We start from the raw sequence: 20753 nt of genomic DNA on the forward strand, positions 1-20753 counted from the left end.
ATGTAGTGAAAACCTATCCTCTTCCCCAGATTACAAGTGTTACTCCGCCTTACAATACAGGCAGTTCTGAGAGTCAGATTACAAAAAACATGGAGCTCTTTTACTTTTATGGACTAAATATATTGACACCTTTTATACAAATAAAAGCAAATTATAGTATTACATTAATTTAACAAATTCTAATACAAAACCCGCGTATTTCATAAAATGCAATTTTTAAATCAAAGCTCTACAGAAACATCTAATTCCTCTGTAAAGATGTCCAGTCCACTGAGCATTGTTTGCTCAAAATATAGTTATGAACTTAAATACACTTATAAGTGTATTACACTGAGCTATACATCTGGTTAAACATTACTGAAATCAGAAATGAAGGAAATCTACTTACTACCAGAAGGAGCTGTACAGCTCAAGCGAGAGTTCAGCCCAGCCTGCAGCCCGAGCAGCTCTGCCTTGCTGATGGCTGACCACACCTGCCAGACATGCAGCTGTCACGTCAACACTTTAGTGTTACCAATCAGGAACGTCAAAGAGAAAATAACTGTTGGCAGCAAGAAATGAAGTCACAAGCCACATCCAGATAACAGGCAATGTCTTGCCTACACCACTTACAGACTAAAAATTTCCTTTAATAAAACTGATTTATCAAATGTTCAAAACAAATTTTTGCCTATCGCTCTACTTCACCAAGTTTACTCCTTTTGGGTTTTTAAATATTATGAACTGACAGAACTAGCTGAATTAAAGGTATACAAAATGATTATCTATCAAACATCCACTTTGTACATAAACATTTCTGAAACAGATTTACAGTATACAGTTAGTTTATACAGCTTAAGCAACTGTTACAATGTCATTTCTCTCAAACTGAAAGCAGCCAAAAGGTCTAAGATTTTGTGAAAAGGTTCTTGGTCACCATTCAAATTTTACCTTTCTTATCTCACCTTATTCACACCCATGTCATGAGAATAACATTGCTGGGTTCATTTCATAAACTGTACATTATTCCATCTCACTGTATGCTGCCAAGCTGGTTAATGTGCAAGAAAAGCTCATTAACTACAATTAATTTTTAAATACAATGTATCTACATTTTCCCCCAGAATGCTTTTCGCTTCCTGAGCTAGACATAAAGTACCTTAAAACAGGTTTAGATGCAGATCTGAGACTCCATAAGCAAACTACATTAAAATGCGTAGAGAGGAGGGGAAAAAACCCCACACTGCTTTTGGTAGCTCACACTACTGTTTGAATAAGGTAGCAAACTTACTATTTGAGTTGTCTAAACTGTTATTACTGTGTATTTCTCTTGCCTTTTATGATTTTTATATAACAATGTGTATATTTCACAGGCTACTAAACACTTATAAACTTGATCTTGTCATCTAGGTGACTGGATTAGAAATGCTACAGTCTGCAACAAAAGCATGCAATTTAGTTGGAGTTTTGTTTTGGTTTTTTAAGATCAAATCTGGTTGCGTTCGATACTACTATCTAAATCAAAGAAGGACAGCATATTAAAACTGGTATTTTGCAGGTATTTCAATATTTTAGATACTTTTGTTTTATTTCCAAAAACATTTGAGATCACTTTCAATGAAAAAGATCAAATCTAAAACAAACCTCACTTTTGTTTCGATGAAAACAGGTTTTGGAACTGTGAATTCTATTTTTGGATCTGGAGTTCAAAAATAATTTTTAAAAGAAAAATTAATTTTCTAATCAAACAGTGAATTAACTTGCAGTAAAATCTATATTATTAAATAAGCTTTTATTGCAGTATGGTAAGCTTGGGTTTAAGGTGCTATTCCATCTGCCCTGGAGTCTCTTAAGGACTTTACCATGTGGGCATCATGTCTGGGAACCACACTCTACCGAGATGCTTTGAAACTTCCCAATGAATCTGCTCTAAGTTGTATTTCTGATCAGGAATCAAAACTTCCTCCATGATAGAAAGCTGAGAGAGACGACCGCCACACATCTTCACAAACTCAACAAAGGCACTGCAAGAGACTTCACATTCTCCTAGGCCAACCGCCGACAGGTACTTGCACCGCTCGGCAATACAGATCAGCTCCTCGTCCAGCGGCCGCAATCCATTGGCACACACCACCAGTTCAACCAGCCGAGGACACGTCATTCCAACGCGGCCGAGTACGTCTTTGCTTACTGATCTTCCGAAGTAAAGGTGAGTGACAGGTATTTCGTAACGAAAGAACGGGTCAAACTCTTCCTCGTACAGGAAAAAGTACATTACTAAATTTACTTTAGGGGAATGCTTGATGAAAGCATCCCAGCTGCTCTTCTGAATCGTGTGGAACTGAGTCTGCCCAGGGTTTTCACTGACAACGTCAATGCGCAAGTGTTCTAACCTGACGTGTTTTTCAGAAGACAAAGCAAGCAGCAGCTCATCACTCAGCAGGTGGTAGTTCAGGGCCAACTCACGTAAGCCATGGCACTGGTCAGCCACGCAAAGGATACCTGGCAGAACAGAACATTATGAGAGGGGTTGCACAGATAAATGTACTAATAACTGAACAAGAAACATAGGAGTGCATTTGTTTATGTACGTCAGGAGAGTGCAAAGACCACCTATTTTAACATGTAACCAAGACCTAACATCAAAACAAAATCATACTGGACAATGTGAAAATTAATCTTTTTCACAAGCACGACCTTGTGACCTCTTTGCACCTACACAGTTCAAGACAGACATGCACAATGCGACTACATCGCTATTTTGCTCGGGAAACAAAGAAGTTCACAAATATATAAACAGAAGGGACAAATATAAAGATAGCATATTCTGACTGTTCTGCCCTGCTGTAAGACCACATATTTGTGGTCTTACAAAAACTTCATTTTTGTAAAAGGTCCTTACTCATGATAAAAGTATTCCCCTAGCCTGTGCTGTCTCCTCTGTGGCCAACAAAGCAACTGTGAAAAAAAGTTTGTCGCCTGCAGAAAGCAAACGTAAAATCAATGCTAGATTTTAATTAAAAACAGAAGCTGCTGCAGTCAGCATTTGTTCTTTCTAACAAAGCATAAATATTCAAATCTGGAAAAGCTACAGCAAAAAAAGGCGGCAAAACACTAAAAATTGGGAGCAGTAATTTCTAGAACAGCAATTTCCAGACTCTCCCTTTAATGAATTAATATGACCTGCTGCTCACAGAAGACAAAAACAAATTAACAAAAAGATTTCAGTTCAGTCTAAGGTTTCCACTTATCCTATTTGTACATAGAAGTGATGGTACTATACTGGTAACAGTACTGAAAAAAAATAAAAAGCACTAAGAAAAGCATCCAGTCCTCTGCATTTCATGTGACCCAGAAACCTGTGAAATGTGGGATACGGCCTTTCCATTAATAGAGGGGCTGAGAACATAGCATTTAACATTCCTCCTGACAGACATATTATGGCTCATATACTTCTCAGACACAAAGATTCTCAAGAAACAATTTCAAGTCAGAAAAGCCAATTTAAGCAATCCCCTGTCTATGATTACAAAGCTTTGGACAAAATGACATCACAGTTAACGTGCCGGTGAACACTTTGCTGGACCAATCTGCTGCATAACAAACCTGCACTTTCAGGACTTTTTTTATACAAAACCAAACACGAGGTTTTGTCTGAGAGCTACACCTGCAAAAGGTATGAAGTCTGTTTTGTTTGTTATCACTACAATAACACACCCTCTTCTATAGTACAGTTTTCCCCACATATTAGGAATCCTGCTGGTGAATTTTACACATAATATACCTAACACTTCCAACTGCAATATATTTGCATGAAGAAACTTGTGATTACTATAGTAGTTTCCACTCATCCTCAGAAGAGGAATCAAACTAAGTTGCCAGCATCTCATTTACAATTCCTCTTCCATTTCTCAGTGAAAAACTCTAAGTGTTAAGCTGACAGGCTGTGAATAAATCTTAAACTTGCTGTGCATTGTTGAAGTTCATAGAATTAACATTTGCCGAAGGTTTATGCAATCTTGAGTCATTTCATTCTGCTACAAGCAGACTTCATTTTTGCTACTGACACAGAGTGTTAACGCTTTGGTAACGGCAGAAGTTCTGCAGAGCTCAGTCTCATCTCCGCTGTGTTGATGCTGTCTGCACTTATTCTCCAGCAAGAGATCAAACTGCTTTCCTTCAGAATGACTAAAGCAGCGTCTTCATAATCCATGATATGGCAACAGTCAAAACCCACACATAATAAAATGTGGAAAAGGAAGTCGCATTCCAAAAAGCTTGACTATACTGGAATACTTAGTCATTGCAAAAGTAGTGCACTATTAAGCCAATACATACTCTTTAAGTTCCACATGAGATTAGTTGTTTGCCCACAACAGACATGCACTATTAGCTCAGTAGTCACTCTGCAAGTGGCAGGACAGATGGCCTGACCTCCAGTTGAAAGAACTTTCTTCAGTGACAGGTGCTGCAAATACCACATTCATCCTCCCTCCCCATTAAATTCAGACAGAATTTAATGCATGCATCATAAAAAAACCCCAAGGAACAACAACAAAAAAACCCCGAACGATACCACAGAACCACAGCAGCTTACCAGCTGGAGAAACATGAGGACAACTGCTCATTTTCAACAGTTTGAGTGTGTCACTATTATTAGCCACGAGCACTTTGAGAGATGGATCATCTACTGGTGTATCATCAATCTTGAGTGAAGAGAGGGATTTGGAGTTTACAAACACCACTGTCAGTGCAGAAATAAAGTGAGACTGGAAAAAAAAGAAAGTGTAAATGAAGCAGAATCTCAAGTAAAAATCTCAGTGGTTTTATACTGTACACTGCAATCTTAGTTTTCTTGTATTTATTGACAGCATTTGCCAAAAAAGCATTCTTTTGATATTGCATAACTAAAATTAATACTAAATCTGACATTTTTTAGTAGAGGAAGTGTAATAACTTTTTGCTATTAGTCTATGTATTGGGCAAATCAGAATGTCTAACATTAAATGCAAATCCAGAACCTGACCCTGGACAATTCACTGTACAAATTTAAATCCAGAGAAAGACCATGAGCAAAGGGAAAGCCCAGAAGCCCTAGTTTTGAGAATAATTTGCAAGTCACACTCTAAACAGAGCATCTTCTAGAAGAGGAATTCCCAGATGGCAAGTTGTACTGCACTGGTGAGATGCAAATCAGGTCAGGAGTGGCAACCCTGTAATGTATTTGAAGCAAATGATACCAATCCCTGCCTACCACCCACCTAGAGGATTTAGGTTTTGAATGGATTTATCTTGGAAAGCTGCTCACTGGAGTGGTCCAAACGGAGCCAAGGAGCAAGTGACCAATTAATTACCAATTAAGCAGCATAGATAATGTAGGTCCAGTGCTCAAAGTTGCTCCTCAGCATTTTTACATAACCACTGAAACCTATTAGTAAAGACAGAGTCCAAGGCACCTTTAACTTGGGAAACACAGACTAAGGAGCAGATACAGCAGTGCTTGTAGAAACCACTTGCAATATGTAGGAAGTGAATAATTAGCTTATCTTCATGATTTCTTACAAGACTGAGTGAACAGAAGACATAAAAAAGGTATTTTCTCCTTGTCCTACATTAAGTTTCCATAAAATGACCTGCTACTTTGATTCCAATACTGTTTCACTCTGAGCCTCATGCACAAGTCCTAAATACAATTATATGAGAGAAGGCCTGGCAACAGTATTCGTTCATTCTTACCTGATACGTTTGTGAATTTTGATAAAACTCACACACAATTAGATTTAGAAAAGGAATTAATATTTTCATGCTAACACAAACTTTCGGAGTCTGTTCATACAAATGGAAACAAGTTCAACTCAGAATCTTTAGGCACTTTGGCTTTAGGGATCGCTCCAATTCTACTGGCGATATGCTGATTACATATGTTACGTACAGAAGAAAAGGTGCTTTAATATAATTTATATTATAAAATATGTTCATGTTTTAATTATATATTAATATTTAATAATATTTTAATAATATTTCCACTCTGTATTCTGAAAGCATTAGCACTGTGTTTTTATTCTCTATATTTAGAAATTAATTCCCTTCACTAAGAAGGCTGTTAAATAAAAAGGCAAAGAAAGTTAACCACGTTTGTAAAAACAAGTAACTCGAAACTTCTAGTTTGAAGAGCTATCGGAAAACAGGCAGTATCCCAACGTGTAAAAGCCCATCTTTTCAATACTGCCACATATGTAGCCTATAATATGATTCTTTAAAAGATTTATGTAGAATGCACTTAGTGAAAAGACTAGCAACACCGTGCTAAAAACGATTTACAAACATTTGCCCAATGTCATGTTGTTACTTGAAAACAGAAGAGCACTGATAAGGATAATCCAAAGTAGTTCAGACCTCCTATACAGTATGATAAAAATAATTTTTAAAAAATACACCATAAAAAAACCCCAAACCACTGTATAATATTACCCATTTCTCAAATCCGTTCATCTTTGCGTGCTTCTCATCTAATGGGCCTGTTACTAAAGGCTTCCCTCAAGAATTTAGCCATGGTCCAACTCAATTCTTTAGTTTCATTAGTGGTCCAGGAAATTTTTAAAATCACTGCTGGTCCCATATGCCAGTGACAGCATTATTTGGGAAGTAAACATCAAAAGGTAACTTACGCCTAGAGCTAATTTTGGCTCATTCTGAATACATTTTTTAAAAGACCATGTGTAAACCTATTGGGAACAAAACCAGGAAGCCTGTATTTTAGAAGCCTTGAAGCTAAGACCATAGCATGAATAACTACAAATAATTACTCAGCAAGAATAGGACCATAACATATCCCTTGAAAGACAGCTAAATAAGAGAGCTACAACAACATTCAGATTAAGAAAGAAAACAATAAGCAAGAGCTGAAAGGACAAAGTATTCTTAACACACTGAGAATGTGGATTGTTTTCACTACATTCAGGTTTTCTTGTCATCACAATTCAAAGCACTTCAAAAAAGGAAAAAAATCATACCAAAACTAGTTAAATACCTAAAAAGCCTCTTTGAAAAAAATCAAGGATTAAAAATACATATTCAAGAGAACTACATGATGTGGCTGTGACCACTGGTAGGGACAGTAATTGATAATCCTTCTGTAGGTAACCTTGCTTAAGCCCTATAGCCTACTTCCTTTCCCTTGGCTGTCTATAGTTCCTCCTTGTCCTTGTGCCATCACCAGCAATGACATCACTAGGATCTAGCTAATAGTCTAGTTGTGTCTGGCCCTTCACAACCACTCTCCTGCTCCTTAGCAATAGTATACCTCACTAGCAGGAATTCTTTAGGAGCATGTGTAAGAGATTTGTTATCTTGTAGATCAGATGCCTTCTAACAAGATCCGATTTTTGTTAAACTTGCAAGGTAAAAATCTGACTGAAAATTTCAGAAATACACTGCACTTCACCTAAGAAGCTGATGCTTGACTGCATGACATGACATATTGAAAATCACGACCACGTTGTTTTCAAAAGAGAGCTCACTGATCATACAAGCCCTATGGCAAGTCCCCAGGAATAAAACTCTACCCCTCATTTGATTATCACTGTGTCCTAAACATCCCCCACAGCACAATTACACAGACCTGAAGCATCTAGCCTCTTGACTTGCACCACACTGTTCAGTTCTACATTGGGGTCAAAAGACAGGAGGACTTGAAAGAACAAGGTCAGGCCTAAGATCTCACATGATTCAGAGAATAAGTGGAACTTTAGATATCCTTGCAGTACATCTCAGTTGCTCCCTTTAATAGAGTCCAGTAATAAAGTTTTCTTTACCAAAGATCCATATTCCTATGATAGAACTTTTCATAAAGTTATAGAAGTATTGTATGAAACACTGCAATGCTCTGCAATAGAAAAATATTCATATTAAAATACCTTTGGTAAATCCATGAAGCTTGGCCGGGCAGTTGAAATTAGCCCAAGTGTTTTCAGAGAGCAATTCACAAGCTGGGATAAAATATCACAAGCTGCTTCTGCAGATTCCTTGCTACTGTCCACCTTAAAACAAAATGGATTGCAAATTCAGAAAGCACTGCATCAAACATATTCTAACTTCTTATTTCATTTTACCTTCTGAAATGTGATGTCAAAAAACCCTCACAAAACACCTCACTGACAATCCATCAACATCATTCTTTTTTTTCCAAAAAGTATATACAAAAAATCCAAAATAATTTGCTAAAAATTTACTACTTTACTAAACACTTTGGTAAAATATAGCACGGTGAGGGGTCAACTACACAGTTTGTTTCAAGATACTCAATCCACATCAAATAATAAGGAAGTGGAGGTTCATTTGGGTCCAGAGCCTACTCCAACTCCTCTTTACATTCTTCCTTACTAAAATGCAGGAATTCTATAAATCCTTTACTGGGTGCAAAAACTGCTTCTTTTTACAGTGACTGAGTTCATAACATTGAGTTGCTGGAGAGTTAGGTGCATTATCATATGAACCTGTATGACTGGCCCTTCATCGTTAATACCACAACAGATATGCAATGGATAATCTACCAAAAAAAAAACCAAACCAAAAAACCCAAAACTAAAAAAAAAAAACCACCACAAAAACAAAAACCCCAAACCCTTCATTAGTCAGTTTGCTATACAACCCAGTCACTTCTCGTGTCTCCAGTGGATTTCCCCTGACACTCAGACATGCTTTCTGAATAACCCCTTACACACAGTAGGCTTTGCAAACCTATAGAACAGTATAAAGCTTGATCACAGGATCAAATTTAAGCCTACCATAAGCCACACTACCTTGTCAGCAATAGATGTAAATCCAATGAATGTTCATTTTCTGCTCAAACACACACTGAAAAACCTCCATTGTCAACAATCCAATCTTGCTTGCCTACAACAGACACCCCTCATGTTTTCAGCCTTTACAGAGTAAGTCAGTCAGTGTACCTTGTGTATTCTGCAACACTGAAGGACAACTGAAGCAACAATTTCAAGAAATGATGCGAGAGTATTGCCCTGCCAAAGAAAGGCATCTGAAATTCTTCAAAATGACTTACTGTAAAGAAATGCAGACAGCAGAAAAGACACTGGAAGGTCATTCCACTACAGCTCTAAGTTTTTTTTATTTGGACGCTGATAAAAGCCCGGCAAACCTTGCGATAACAGCTTGTATCTGGTACTGGAATCAAGCAGTAGCAATACACGTGATCAGGCAGAGGTGCCTCAGCTACCCACATGCTGATGATTCCTACATTAGAACTGCCTGATCTCATAAACTAGTACGTTTGTCTTGCTGCAGAAGTAATTTCCTTTCCAAACTTCTCACACAGCTGATGCATACACTGCCACAAGTTTCACAGCACCCTTCCAAAACACAGTGATAGGTAAGCTACCACTAAAGGTTTTCATCTGCTGAAAACAATTCCATGGTGTTAACAGAACCAATTCTCACCAAATGGTACTTCTCAGCCAGGCACAATCAGTACACACACCATCCTGTGCAAATTCCATGTACTTTTTCAGTTAACTGAAACACAGTTGTGCTGAGTAGACAATCCCATACAATTTAATATTAAAACCACTAGTTGCTGACTAATAGTACTGAAGTCACTCTCCGCATATTAGATGTTTTCTTACCATGAATATTAGATCCAACTCCCTACAGGATGTGAAATGGGGGAATGCTCAATTTATGCATCTTGATCAAACTTAATTCTGAGGCAGGAACCCAAACATACAGTTGTATCAGAACCGAAGTATTTCTGTCCACTCACTGAGGCAGAATTTTAAGCAGCTAAGCTGCTACAAGAAAAATGGGAAAAAAAATAAAAATCAAAAATACCACACCACCAAACAAAGAAATTTCTGTCTAACAGAATTAAGGCAGTGAAAAGGTATGTTCAGGATTTATTCCAGGTTTTGGTCCTGAAAATACACCTAAAAGAGACAAATTAATTAGCAGGTAACCTCCATGTCCACATGTCTATTTAGAGAACCCATTTCTTCAGTATACTAAGCTGGAAAACAAGGCCATTTACTACAATGCCGTATTTCTTCTAAAATAAAAATGGTTTTTAAAAAGCCTATAAAATACACTACCTTGAAGCTTACATACTGCAGGTGATTGGAATGCCTTTTTATTATTTGCTTGATTAGTTCAGGATGTGTAGTCCTCAAGTTCGATGTAGCTGGTTGATTCAGTTCAAACTCAAAACACCTCCAGAGATCTGGCATATGAAACACTTGGTTCCAGCTTCGGCAGACCTGGGATGCATGAGCACGATCCAGAAGGGGCAAGTACTGAAACACCTGCAGGATAACGTCTTGAAGCAGGTTCGCCCAGTCAGGACTCTGCACAACGATGGTTTTCTTCTCTGTAACCTTGTGTCTCTTGGTTTCCTTCTCAGTTGTCTCTCCCAATGAACTGTTGTTGGCCTCATTAGTTTTCCTTCCTCGTTTCATTCTACAGAAATAATAAAAAAAAATTCTGAGAACAGAGCTGAGAACAATATTAATAGAAAACTATGAAGGTGAAAAAGGATGTTTTTTTGCAACGACACTTTTGCAGGTTTTTTTTCCCTGTCATATAAAAAGGGAAAAAACCCAAGTAACAATGAAACCGAAGTAGTAGTCTAGAAACAATATTATCATCTAAACTGATATGTTTAATATTACTTCTTTAATCATTAACAGTGCCAACCCATTTATAATATTCACTCTCAGTGGTTTATTTTTGTGCTTGAGAACATTTTGAACCTAATTTGTTTTACTGTTTTGTTGATTATCGCTCTACTGTTCTACTAAATCCAAAGATAATACTCTAAACAATTTTTTGAACACTGACATTCATATTGCTGCCCCAGTCCTATTCATTAGAAACAACACTCGAAACTGTGGAGGAAAAAATTAGGTAAGGAAGTAAATAAAGACTGTATGCAGCCTTGCAGGCACTGCATACTGCAGATGTTGTTGTAGCTGACCAAATATTTTTTTCCCTCAGACATTTTCTTTTTAAAATGTATTTATTTATTTAAATGACATTAATTCAATAGGCATCTGTTTTAAATCAGTATCCTTGAAAACATATTTCATCAAGAACACTGGTGTGCTTTCATTTTGTCAACTAACTAGGAAATAGGGATTATGAAAGATTTCCAGTAACAGCCTGGAAGTTTTAACCCACAAAAAAGGTTTACAGAAGGGTCAGAAAACTTTCTGCAAAATTATATCAAATTCAGCAAGCCTGAGGCAAAAGGTTATCTCACTCTCCACAGCATATACTTTTTCAATAATGATGTAACAAACTAAAGTTCTACCTTATGTTACATTATTAAAGAGAAAACCCCCTACCACTACACACATCTGAAATAAATCTAGCATTGGGTTTTGTTCAAAATGTGTTCTTTTGTACATGCCATCTTACAACTGAACTTAGCATCTGATTTTTAAAAGCCTCAACAGGATGCAGATCACGTCCTGAAGAGCTATGAATAAGACCTCACACTAAACTACAATATGCTCAATTCCAATCTCTAAAAAGATGAGAGAATCCAGGGATGGGATGGGCTTGACATGTATAAGCACCCCTAATCTTCCTGATTTCTATAAGATACACACAGACTTCATACACAGTGAAATCATTCTGGTTTACATTCAAGTACCATCACGTGTATGAGACTATCATATGCCCAGCCCTTCCGGGATCTGGAAAGTTAAGTTTCCCTGCTATGTACTGCTGGTAACTAAAAGTTTGGAAGTACTTCTTAAAACTGAGTGTAACTTAAAAATTATACTGTTTATAATCCAATGCATACAGATTATTTTTCTCAAAGCCAGCACCTCCTTACCTATCTTTAAAAGACTTTAATCTTAGCTACTCACATGACAGAAGCGAGCTATCACTTAAGGTGTGAAGCCACTGATAAGATGATGCAAGCAAACCTGAGCATGCTGTCACGAAAGACTGATGAACTAAATTTGTCTCGATTTTTTTCCAGCTTCATTTTTTAATCCCAGTAGCAACTGGGGGCAAGCAAAAGATGAAAACAGTAGTGGGCAAAAATGTCTACTTGCTTCCTGACAACTATTCGCTGTTATTCACAGCTCCCTACTGAGACTATGCAAAGCATGACTCGTGTACCAGAACAAGCTTTCTGCCCAAGAGAGTTCTGCTACTGATCCAATAACAGAAGAAAAGCAAGAAAACTGAACAGTGACTCAGAACCATCTTAAATTAACAAAATACAAAGAAACTGGATTTTGCAACTATGAAATCTGAATTAAATTTATAACTAATCAAGAATTAATTAGCAAATCCACTACAAGCCTGTCATGTTTCTGTTTGAGATAACTACTCACCACAGGACAACAATAATATTTATAATAAGCCAGTTTACTTACTACAGGGCAAGAATAATATTTATAATAAGAAAGTTTGAAATGCAACATTCCTTTAAATTTTAGGCTAAACAGATATTCCAAACAACTAGGTTATAACAAGCATTTACCACAGGCAAGCTATTCCCTTGCCAAATTTAGGACAGTGTGTTTGATGTCTAAGTCTATCCAAAGCCATCTCTCATTAATCTGGAAAAAGCTACACAAGGTACTGTTAAGACTTGGCTCTACGAGTCTTCCTTACAGAGAGATCCTGTCTCATCTTCTGTTAGTAAGGTAATACATGTGCATAAATTTTCTGGTTAGGTACGCTACTTTTATCACTGCATTAAGGTAGGGGGAGTTTTTTCTTTACTTTTTCTCTCCCTTTTAGAAAAAAACAGGAGTGAGCTGCCACTGACAAAACTGGAAAAAAGGCCTCTGAGATGTGCTGATAGGAGGGGACCAGGTCATCAACAGACAACTCAGTCTGCACCTCTGAGCTAACTGGGATGAGTTCTAAGTAGATAAATATATGCTGGTTACAGATCAAAACCCACTCTTGGAAGTTGTGGGGAACTGTCCCATGTTTTTATCAATAGCGAATTTAAAAAAAAAAAAAAAGAGATAATAAAGCCATCACTAGAGCTATACTGATGATGAATTTCAGGTCCCATTCTTCCAAGAAAATAAGATGTTACATGTTCTGAGTGTCATGGCTTGAAAAAGCAGGGGATGGGAAAAAACCAATTCCAGACTTTTTTGTTACTGACGTCTTGGATGCTCTTGTAATTAAAAAGAGAAATAAGCGTAACTTTTCAAAAATATTTTCTTGTTGGAACTTTTTCCAAAGAGAAAAAAATGTCTAAGCTCAAGACTAAAAAATATGATTTTAAGAACTGCATGACTGTTTTGTCATCTAACTTTTGGCACCTTGTTTCAGAACTTAAAGTATTGGCATAGTTTTTAAAAAATGTAACTGCTTTCAGCCTCTTAACATGCGTAATAATAAAACAAATACAAAATTCAAAGAATGCAGATTTGCCTACAGAAGTCTGCAGAGCCATCCAAGAAGAAACTTATTAAAAAAATAAGGTCACTTAAGAAAGTAAACCTTTCTGCATATTTAATATGGAACAGGCTTAGGAATACTGCCTAGGAACAGGCACACGTGGTTCAGATCACCTTTCTTAATCTATCTGATAGTCTAAAAATCAAACCATTTTGAATCCCAGCCCAACTTTTCAACGAGGAACACATGGATGCAAAATTCCATGCTAGCATTGTACCGTATAGGTACAACCTATTTTTCAAAGGATGATTATTTATCACTTCTTACCAACGCCTGAACCATCAATCTTGCTTCTAACTCTCCCTGGCATACTCAGGACACACATATCACTGACCAGTTTTTCCAAGTTGCTGCTACAATCAACTTTACTTTAGAATCTAAGATCAGCCTGGAGAAGAGGTGGCTCAGGGGAGACCTCATCACTCTGTATAACTACCTGAAAGGAGGTTGTAGCCAGGTTGGGGTTGGTCTCTTCTTCCAAGCAACTATCAGCAAGACAAGAGGGCATGGTCTTAAGCTGTGCCAGGGGAGGTTTAGGTTAGATATTAGGAAGAAATTCTTTACAGAAAGGGTAATCAGGCATTGCAATGGGCTGCCCTGGGAAGTGGTGGATTCTCTGTCCCTGGAGGTTTTTAAGATGAGACTGGATGTGGCACTTAGTGCCATGGTCTAGTAACCACGGCAGTAGTGGATCAAGGGTTGGACTTGATGATCTCGGAGGTCCCTTCTAACCCAGTTAATTCTCAGATTCTATGATCCTGACAGAAAAGCCAGGATGGTAACAACGAACCCCAAACCAACAAAAATACCCAACTCTACCAGGGCAGAGAGATGGGTGAAATCCCGATGCCTGACTCCTTAAGACTTTCCAAGTGAGTTTCCCCACCTATTTTACCGACTTGTTTCTGAACTCCGCACCCGGGCGCAACCCACACTATCTTGTTTGCAAAAGTCACGTCCAACCCTAATCACACAGTTCAGCCACCGAGGAGGAGGAGCAAAGCACGTGCTCAACATTGTTTTTATTGCCGAGTAAGGTGCAGCCAGAATACAACGGCAGTTCAAAAAAGAGAAAAAAAAAGAACAACAAAACCAAACAAAACAAACTGTGCAGAGCCGTTTACGCCCTCCTGATAACGCTTCCCCAGGAGCCAGCCCAATGAGCTCACTGCTCTCCCCTTACAGAAAGGCTGTTCTGGGAACAGCAGGGACGCGCTAAAGGGGGGCACGGGCTCACAGTGGGGGCGGCCCAGACACGAACCCAACCCCGATCGCCGCGAACGACCCGCTGCACACAACGGAAGGTTTCACAATTTATCACAGCTACCACAGGAAGGCTGCGAGGCAGCGAACCCCCACAAACACGGCGGACTAGGATTTAAGGCTCTCCCGCTACTCCTGGCGCAGGATCCCCCCAGGGTCGGTTCCTTCCGGCCCGGCCCGGCCCTGGCCCGGGGCGCGGCGCCGCGGGGCTCCCACAGTCCCCGACTTCTGCCGGCCCCGCAGCTCGGGCCCCGCTCCCCAGGTCTGGCACCCTGAGGAAGGTCCCGCTGCGCCGCCGCTGCCTCCCCTTTCCCGTCCCTTCACCTGGCGGCTCCCTGCTGCGCTTCGCATTAACCGGGGCTCGGGCCGCGCTGGCGCCTCCGCTCCGGCCACATCAGCTCTCTCCGCCGAAGTCGACCCCAGCGCCGCCTCCTCCGCCCGGCTGTCCGGTCCGTCCCGTCCCGCCCGCGTCGTTCCTTCTCGCTCCTTCCCTGCCTCCCTCTCTGTTTACTTCCCAGCGGCGGAAGCGACGCGGACCAGCCAAAATGGCGGCGGGCGGGCGGTGAGGCGGAGCAGTCCCTCCCCTGCTCTCCCGCCCCGCCGCTGCCGCGGCACCTCCCGGTGAGGGACAGCGGCGGCTCCTCCTCCAGCCCCCTGCCCTCCTCCCCGCCACGGCTGAGCTCCGCCTGCCTCCGGCAGGAACGGAGGAGGGAAGTATAGAGGGGTACCGCGGGAAATCACAGAATCAGTTGGGTTGGAAAAGACCTCAGAGATCATCGAGTCCAACCTATGACTAAACACCCCCATGTCAGCTAGACCGTGGCACTCAGTGCCATGTCCAGTCACCTGTAGGGACGGTGACTCCATCACCTTCCTGTCCAGTCCATTACAATATCTAATCACCCCTTCTGGGAAGAAATTCCTTCTCATGTCCAACCTAAACCTCCCCCGCCACAGCTTGAGGCTACGTCCTCTGGTCCTGTCACTTGTTACTTAGGAGAAGAGGCCGACCCCCGCCAGGCTACAACCTCTTTTCAGGTAGTTGAAAGTCACTTCTGAGCCTCTGCTTCTCCAGACTAAAGAACCTCAGTTCCGTCAGCTGCTCCTTGTCAGACTTGGCATTCTTGGCCACCTGGGCACACTGGATAGCACCAGCAATAGAGCCAGGTATTCACTGCTGCAGCGAATTATCTCTGTGATTTGAAAGCCCCGTGCCAGGCCAGCCTTAGGAATAGATGTAATGGAGAAAGCAAACCATGAATGCTTCCTGGAGCTGGCAGGCACGGGAAATGATGTGCTTGGGATACTGCCAGGCAGAGAAAACAAAGTGATTTATGACATTTCCCACGGGCTGCAAATGCCTTGTTACCATGTGTCCCCCACATGGTAATGTGATGCACCCCAATAAGATAATGGCCAGTCTTCGGGAGCGAAGATTTGGGAAAAGTCATTAACCCTTCGAGCCTGCGCAGTGGATTTTTACAGGTTGTTTTTCAGCACTGCACATGACCGAACTCTACAGTTGTTGAGATTCCCAAAACTTAATTATTCATTTATTGCAAGATACAATAAATTACTGCTTGAATTGTTATGATCCCAATTCCTGTAATTAAGTGTTTTGGAAACAACTGGATGTGATCCAGTGCTCTCCCCAGTCTTAAAATGGCTTTGAAACAGGATGATAGCTCTTCAGTGGTTGCTGAAACATCACCATACCTGAGGTCTTTGAGAAGCAATTTATATAAATACATTACCTTGGATACTGAAAGTCTGTTAAAAAATAAGTTTTTTTTTCTTTTCTAGTTCTTTGAAATTATTAGTGAAAAAAAAGAGACTTGCATACAAACAGGAGTGTTTTTAAGTGAGAAATGTTCATTTTGAATTTCTATGAGGAAATAAACTCTTTTTCTCCAATTTAAAATATCTTGAGCTATTTTACTAAAGCTTGGCCATTATAGTTCTCTGTGTATTTATGAATCTACATGCAGCCTTCAGCTTTTCAGGAAATGCAGCAAAAATCTGGAAATAAGAGGTGAGTTATCACCTCATTTTGAACAGATTCATAAGCATCTTAGACATGCTTGTAATAGCAAATATGTGACTGTGGAACTTGCTCTGATCAAATTCTGGTGTCTGCAGAAAAAAAAGGAACATCATGTGACCATAACAAATATTTTTGGAGTCTGTGTAGAAGTCTTGGGAGATGTAACAGCGGCAATTTCATTATTTTGAGGTAACTTCTACTGCATTATCTGAGTTTCAATGTATTGACTTAGTGGGAGGGACTTCTTACAGTACCTTGCAGTTACAATTTGCTGCCTTCTCTTTGGAGTAAACAAAGTTTGGCCCAATGCCTGTGCCCTTATTTGCTTTGTTGTAACTGCTTGTGTATGTTTTAGGCACTGTATGTGTGTGCAGGAGAAAAGAACAAGTGCAGAAAGAACATGACACTATTTGGGGACATAGCAGCCAAAATCAGCTAGAAAGGCATCTGCAGCTCTGTCCTTGGGTCTGAATCAGGCCCTGGAAGTGGTGCAAAGCACTGCCAAAAATGTCTGTGGCATCTGTTGGCAAAGCACAAGAACTGCAGAGTTAGTTTACCAGAACTGAATGACAGAAAACCTATGGGCAGGTGGTGGTGTGGACACCCTCTCCTGGCACCCGATGAGCCCCCCCGGCTGGCTCTGGCTTAGCTGGTAGGCAAAGCCCTGCTGTTTGTAGAGCTTTTGGACTCTGGTAGCTGGTGCTAAGATAGGTGGCAGCAGGTTAAGAAGGGTCCAAGTAGCAAAGGTCCAAAGACAAGAGAAGTCTAGGCTGTTCTGTGAAAGAGCTGTGTTGTTGCCAGCTGTGGCCAGACACCTTGAAGCTTTAGTCAGCAACTTAAACACCTTTAACAAGTTATGTCTTCATTCAGGAGTTTCTCTGCCTTATTAATCACTTAACTAAGAGTAGATGAGGTTTTGAGAGAGGAGTATTTTAAATGATAAAGGTGAAATTATTTTTATTTGTGTACACTCTCAGTAGTGCCAGAAAAAGTCCAGGGCCTGTGCTGAGCCCTGGTATGCAGAAATGAGACTATTGAGGAAACCGCCTTGTAATTTTTTACTTTTACAAAACAGAAGGAGAAGCTCTATGAAGTTTCAGTCTTTCTGGTGGGAGAGTCACTCACTTATGGCAGAGATTTGAAGCAGCCCTTACTACCATAATGTGAAGATCAGAAACAGCCCACAGACACTTCCATAAAGCCAGGAGAATGATAGCCAGTGACAGCCCAGTGTCTAATGGGAGATCTCACCATATCAGGCTGAGGTTGTACTGGTACACCTCTTCCCATTTCAGCTGATAGATTACCTGCTTAATGAAGCCTGCAAAAACGTTGCAAATGCCAGGGCTTGATTGTAAATGCTGCAGCTTTCAGCACTGAAAAGTCTCATCTGTGCTGATTTTCTGGCCCTATTCAAGTAGCTCTGAAGCAGGCCTGCAGCAAGCAGCGGTGCTCCGTCCCAATAAACCTGGCTGGCATTTGGCTAGGATAAAAATACAGAGGGGAAAATCACAGAAGCAGTTGGAAAAGAGTTAAGTAACAATAAAATAGACCAGATCCAGCTATGATGAAAGTATGTCAGGCTTGCGGGGCATGAGTAGCCTACTCTGATTTAATGAAAATACAAGCTGTGAAAAATATGGGGATACTAGTGTGATATTAGGCTGAAGGACCTGGTCTAGAATGCCTGTGACAATCCTAAAAAGATTGTGCAGAAAAAAGCAAAGGAAAACAGAACTTTTTCTTTAACAATGCCAAAAGAAGTGATTGTTTTTCAGCAATAGATATAATTTGGGAAACTTCCTGTTTTTATTATCTTAAGATGTCTATACAGGAAGATTTTCTAGTGGGAGGAAGTTCTTACGCTGTTAGATTGTAGTATTATGGACTAATAAAATATTATCTATCACAAGCAAGACCTTATAGAAAAGGAGCTGTAACTTCCCCCCCCCCCAAAAATGTAGCCACAAGTGAAATGGTCCTTAAACCAGAGGGCCTCAATTTAGGGCCTCATGGCCTTAAAAAATAAAAAGATAAAAGTAAAGATGAGCAACAGCAGGATACAGACTGCCACAGGCTGATTACTTGATGTTGTTGCTCACGCTTCTGTAAAAGCTGGAGAAAATTGTTTTAAAAGTTTCCTCCAAACTCAATGTCTAAATATTACTTCTGTCTATAGAGGCTACAGTAATTCTTCCCAGATGAGTGTCTCCCATGGTTGCTTCATCAGTTAAAGCTATCATACTGCTTTGCTATATTTGGTTAGGTAACACAGAAAAAATTGCCCTTTGCTGGAACTTCTGATATGGGAGTATCCTGGCATGGCTTTGGCTTGGAGTGCCACACAAACAGGTAGAGTGTGCTGAGCCATGCAAGCAGCAACACAGACACCACCTGATCTTTTCCATGGTATGGACCATGGATCACCAGCTGACAGGAGAATAATACTGCTGGAAAGGGGCAGCACCAGTTCATTGAGAGGTTGACCCAACAACATCCTGGTAGAAGAGTTTTTTGGTTTACAATTTTCTCTGTGTTCTGTGGTTCTTCCTGCAAATCAGTTTCGCTGTCTCTGCCAGTGGCTGAGGAGGTAACGTGGGTAGCAAGCCAGCAGTGGTAAAAATTCCCCAAGAGACTTGTTTCTAAGAGGGGGCTGGCATTTGTATTAGGACTGGCCTTGATACCAGGGCACAGTATAAAAAAACCCAAAGGCATAGAAGTACAGACAGCAATCTTATGAGTAACAATGTCTTGAACTGGGATGTTGCTGCTCAAATCCCGTTTGTATTGGAGAAAATGGGGACAGAGGTGGACGCAAGTACAATGTGTCATCTTTCATGTTATATCTATTAGAGCAAAACCAATGAGGAGTAAATTGCATTTACACTGTAGCTCAGATCATTCCATTGCTATTACTGCTCCTTGACAGAGTCTACTGATACAACCTGCCCTCAGGCAAATGCCTTTAAGAGGTTGTTGTTCAAGTCCACTGGCCAAGTTTCTAAGTGTCACTGTTAGGAATTGGCATTAGTATGGTGAATTACTGCTAGTGCATCAAACCCCATCATATCAAACCACCTGAATCTCTACTTTAATTGACATAACAGTGCTGCCCATGTGGCCACAGTGGAGTATGCATTCTTTGTGTGCCAGCATGCTTAATGACATCCTTCCTTCTTCTCATGGCTGCTCAGGAGGAGTGCATGGCAGAGGCAAGACATAGGACTGTGGCTGACTGGAGTGGGAATGTTTTCCAGGGCAGCTGACGGAGCAGAAAAGTTAAATTGCAAGAGTGGATGTAGACAAAGCCACATTCAGGAAAGGAATATTAGTGAGTGGACAGGGAAGTGGAAATACTAGACTAGCTGAGACCTAACATGGGCTAAGGATGCTTGAATCACCTGGGATGCAAAAAGGAGTGAGAGTGTAGAAGCAATGCTATGGATGATGATAGCAAACAGCGCTGCATGTGCTGCTCAGTGGCTGACCCAAAGCAATGCCTCAGATACTGTGTCCACGGTTTCAAGGGGCCAAATACCCTACTAAGTACAACACAGAAAGAAACAGTTACATCCAAAGGGATTGTATTTCAAGGAGCAGCAGCAGCCTGCAGGAAACCTTGCAGTAAGAGCAGAGAGCACCTCCTCAATCCCAACAGATTGCAGAGGTGAATGTTACCTGAGAAAATGCCCTGGCCAGCTGGCAGATCATCTTTGGGTGATTATCAATGACTTGTGATGCCCCGTTGCACCTGACTGCTTTGTAATCAGTTTGTTGTTCTGTATTTGGCTGCATCTCTGTAGGTATATCTGGTGATATACCTGGATAGCCTGCTACCTGGAATGCTTGGCAGCGCAAGTTCACTACTAGATCCTCCCAGTGAGAGCAGCAGGTGTGACAGCGCAGCCCCTCCAGGACACCATGGGCTGAGGGACAAACAATCTGTGGTACAACCACTGCACTCTCAGTCACCTGCAGTGTCTGGCATAGGTTAATCAGATGGCTGTGGCAAAGC

General features: G+C 40.5%; 1 protein-coding gene across 3 annotated transcripts; it reads right to left on the bottom strand.

Moving 5' to 3' along the window:
- Positions 1-98: 98 nt before the first annotated feature.
- Positions 99-15262, bottom strand: FBXL3 (F-box and leucine rich repeat protein 3). Of its 3 annotated transcripts, none has more exons than XM_017829950.1 (5): positions 15019-15262; positions 10083-10446; positions 7896-8018; positions 4577-4748; positions 99-2481 (listed from the first exon to the last, which is right to left on the bottom strand). In XM_017829950.1, the coding sequence occupies exons 2-5, from the start codon at positions 10443-10445 to the stop codon at positions 1838-1840; spliced, it is 1302 nt and encodes a 433-aa protein (XP_017685439.1). In that variant the 5' UTR covers position 10446; positions 15019-15262; the 3' UTR covers positions 99-1837. The 3 variants fall into 3 exon arrangements, with proteins under 3 accessions (XP_017685439.1, XP_017685440.1, XP_017685441.1); XM_017829951.1 differs by lacking the exon at positions 15019-15262 and adding an exon at positions 14318-14593; XM_017829952.1 differs by lacking the exon at positions 7896-8018.
- Between the last annotated feature and the right edge of the window lie 5491 nt (positions 15263-20753).

The sequence above is a fragment of the Lepidothrix coronata genome, unplaced genomic scaffold (assembly GCF_001604755.1).
Source record: "Lepidothrix coronata isolate B3197 unplaced genomic scaffold, Lepidothrix_coronata-1.0 Scaffold172, whole genome shotgun sequence".
NCBI classification, from domain to species: Eukaryota; Metazoa; Chordata; class Aves; order Passeriformes; family Pipridae; genus Lepidothrix; species Lepidothrix coronata.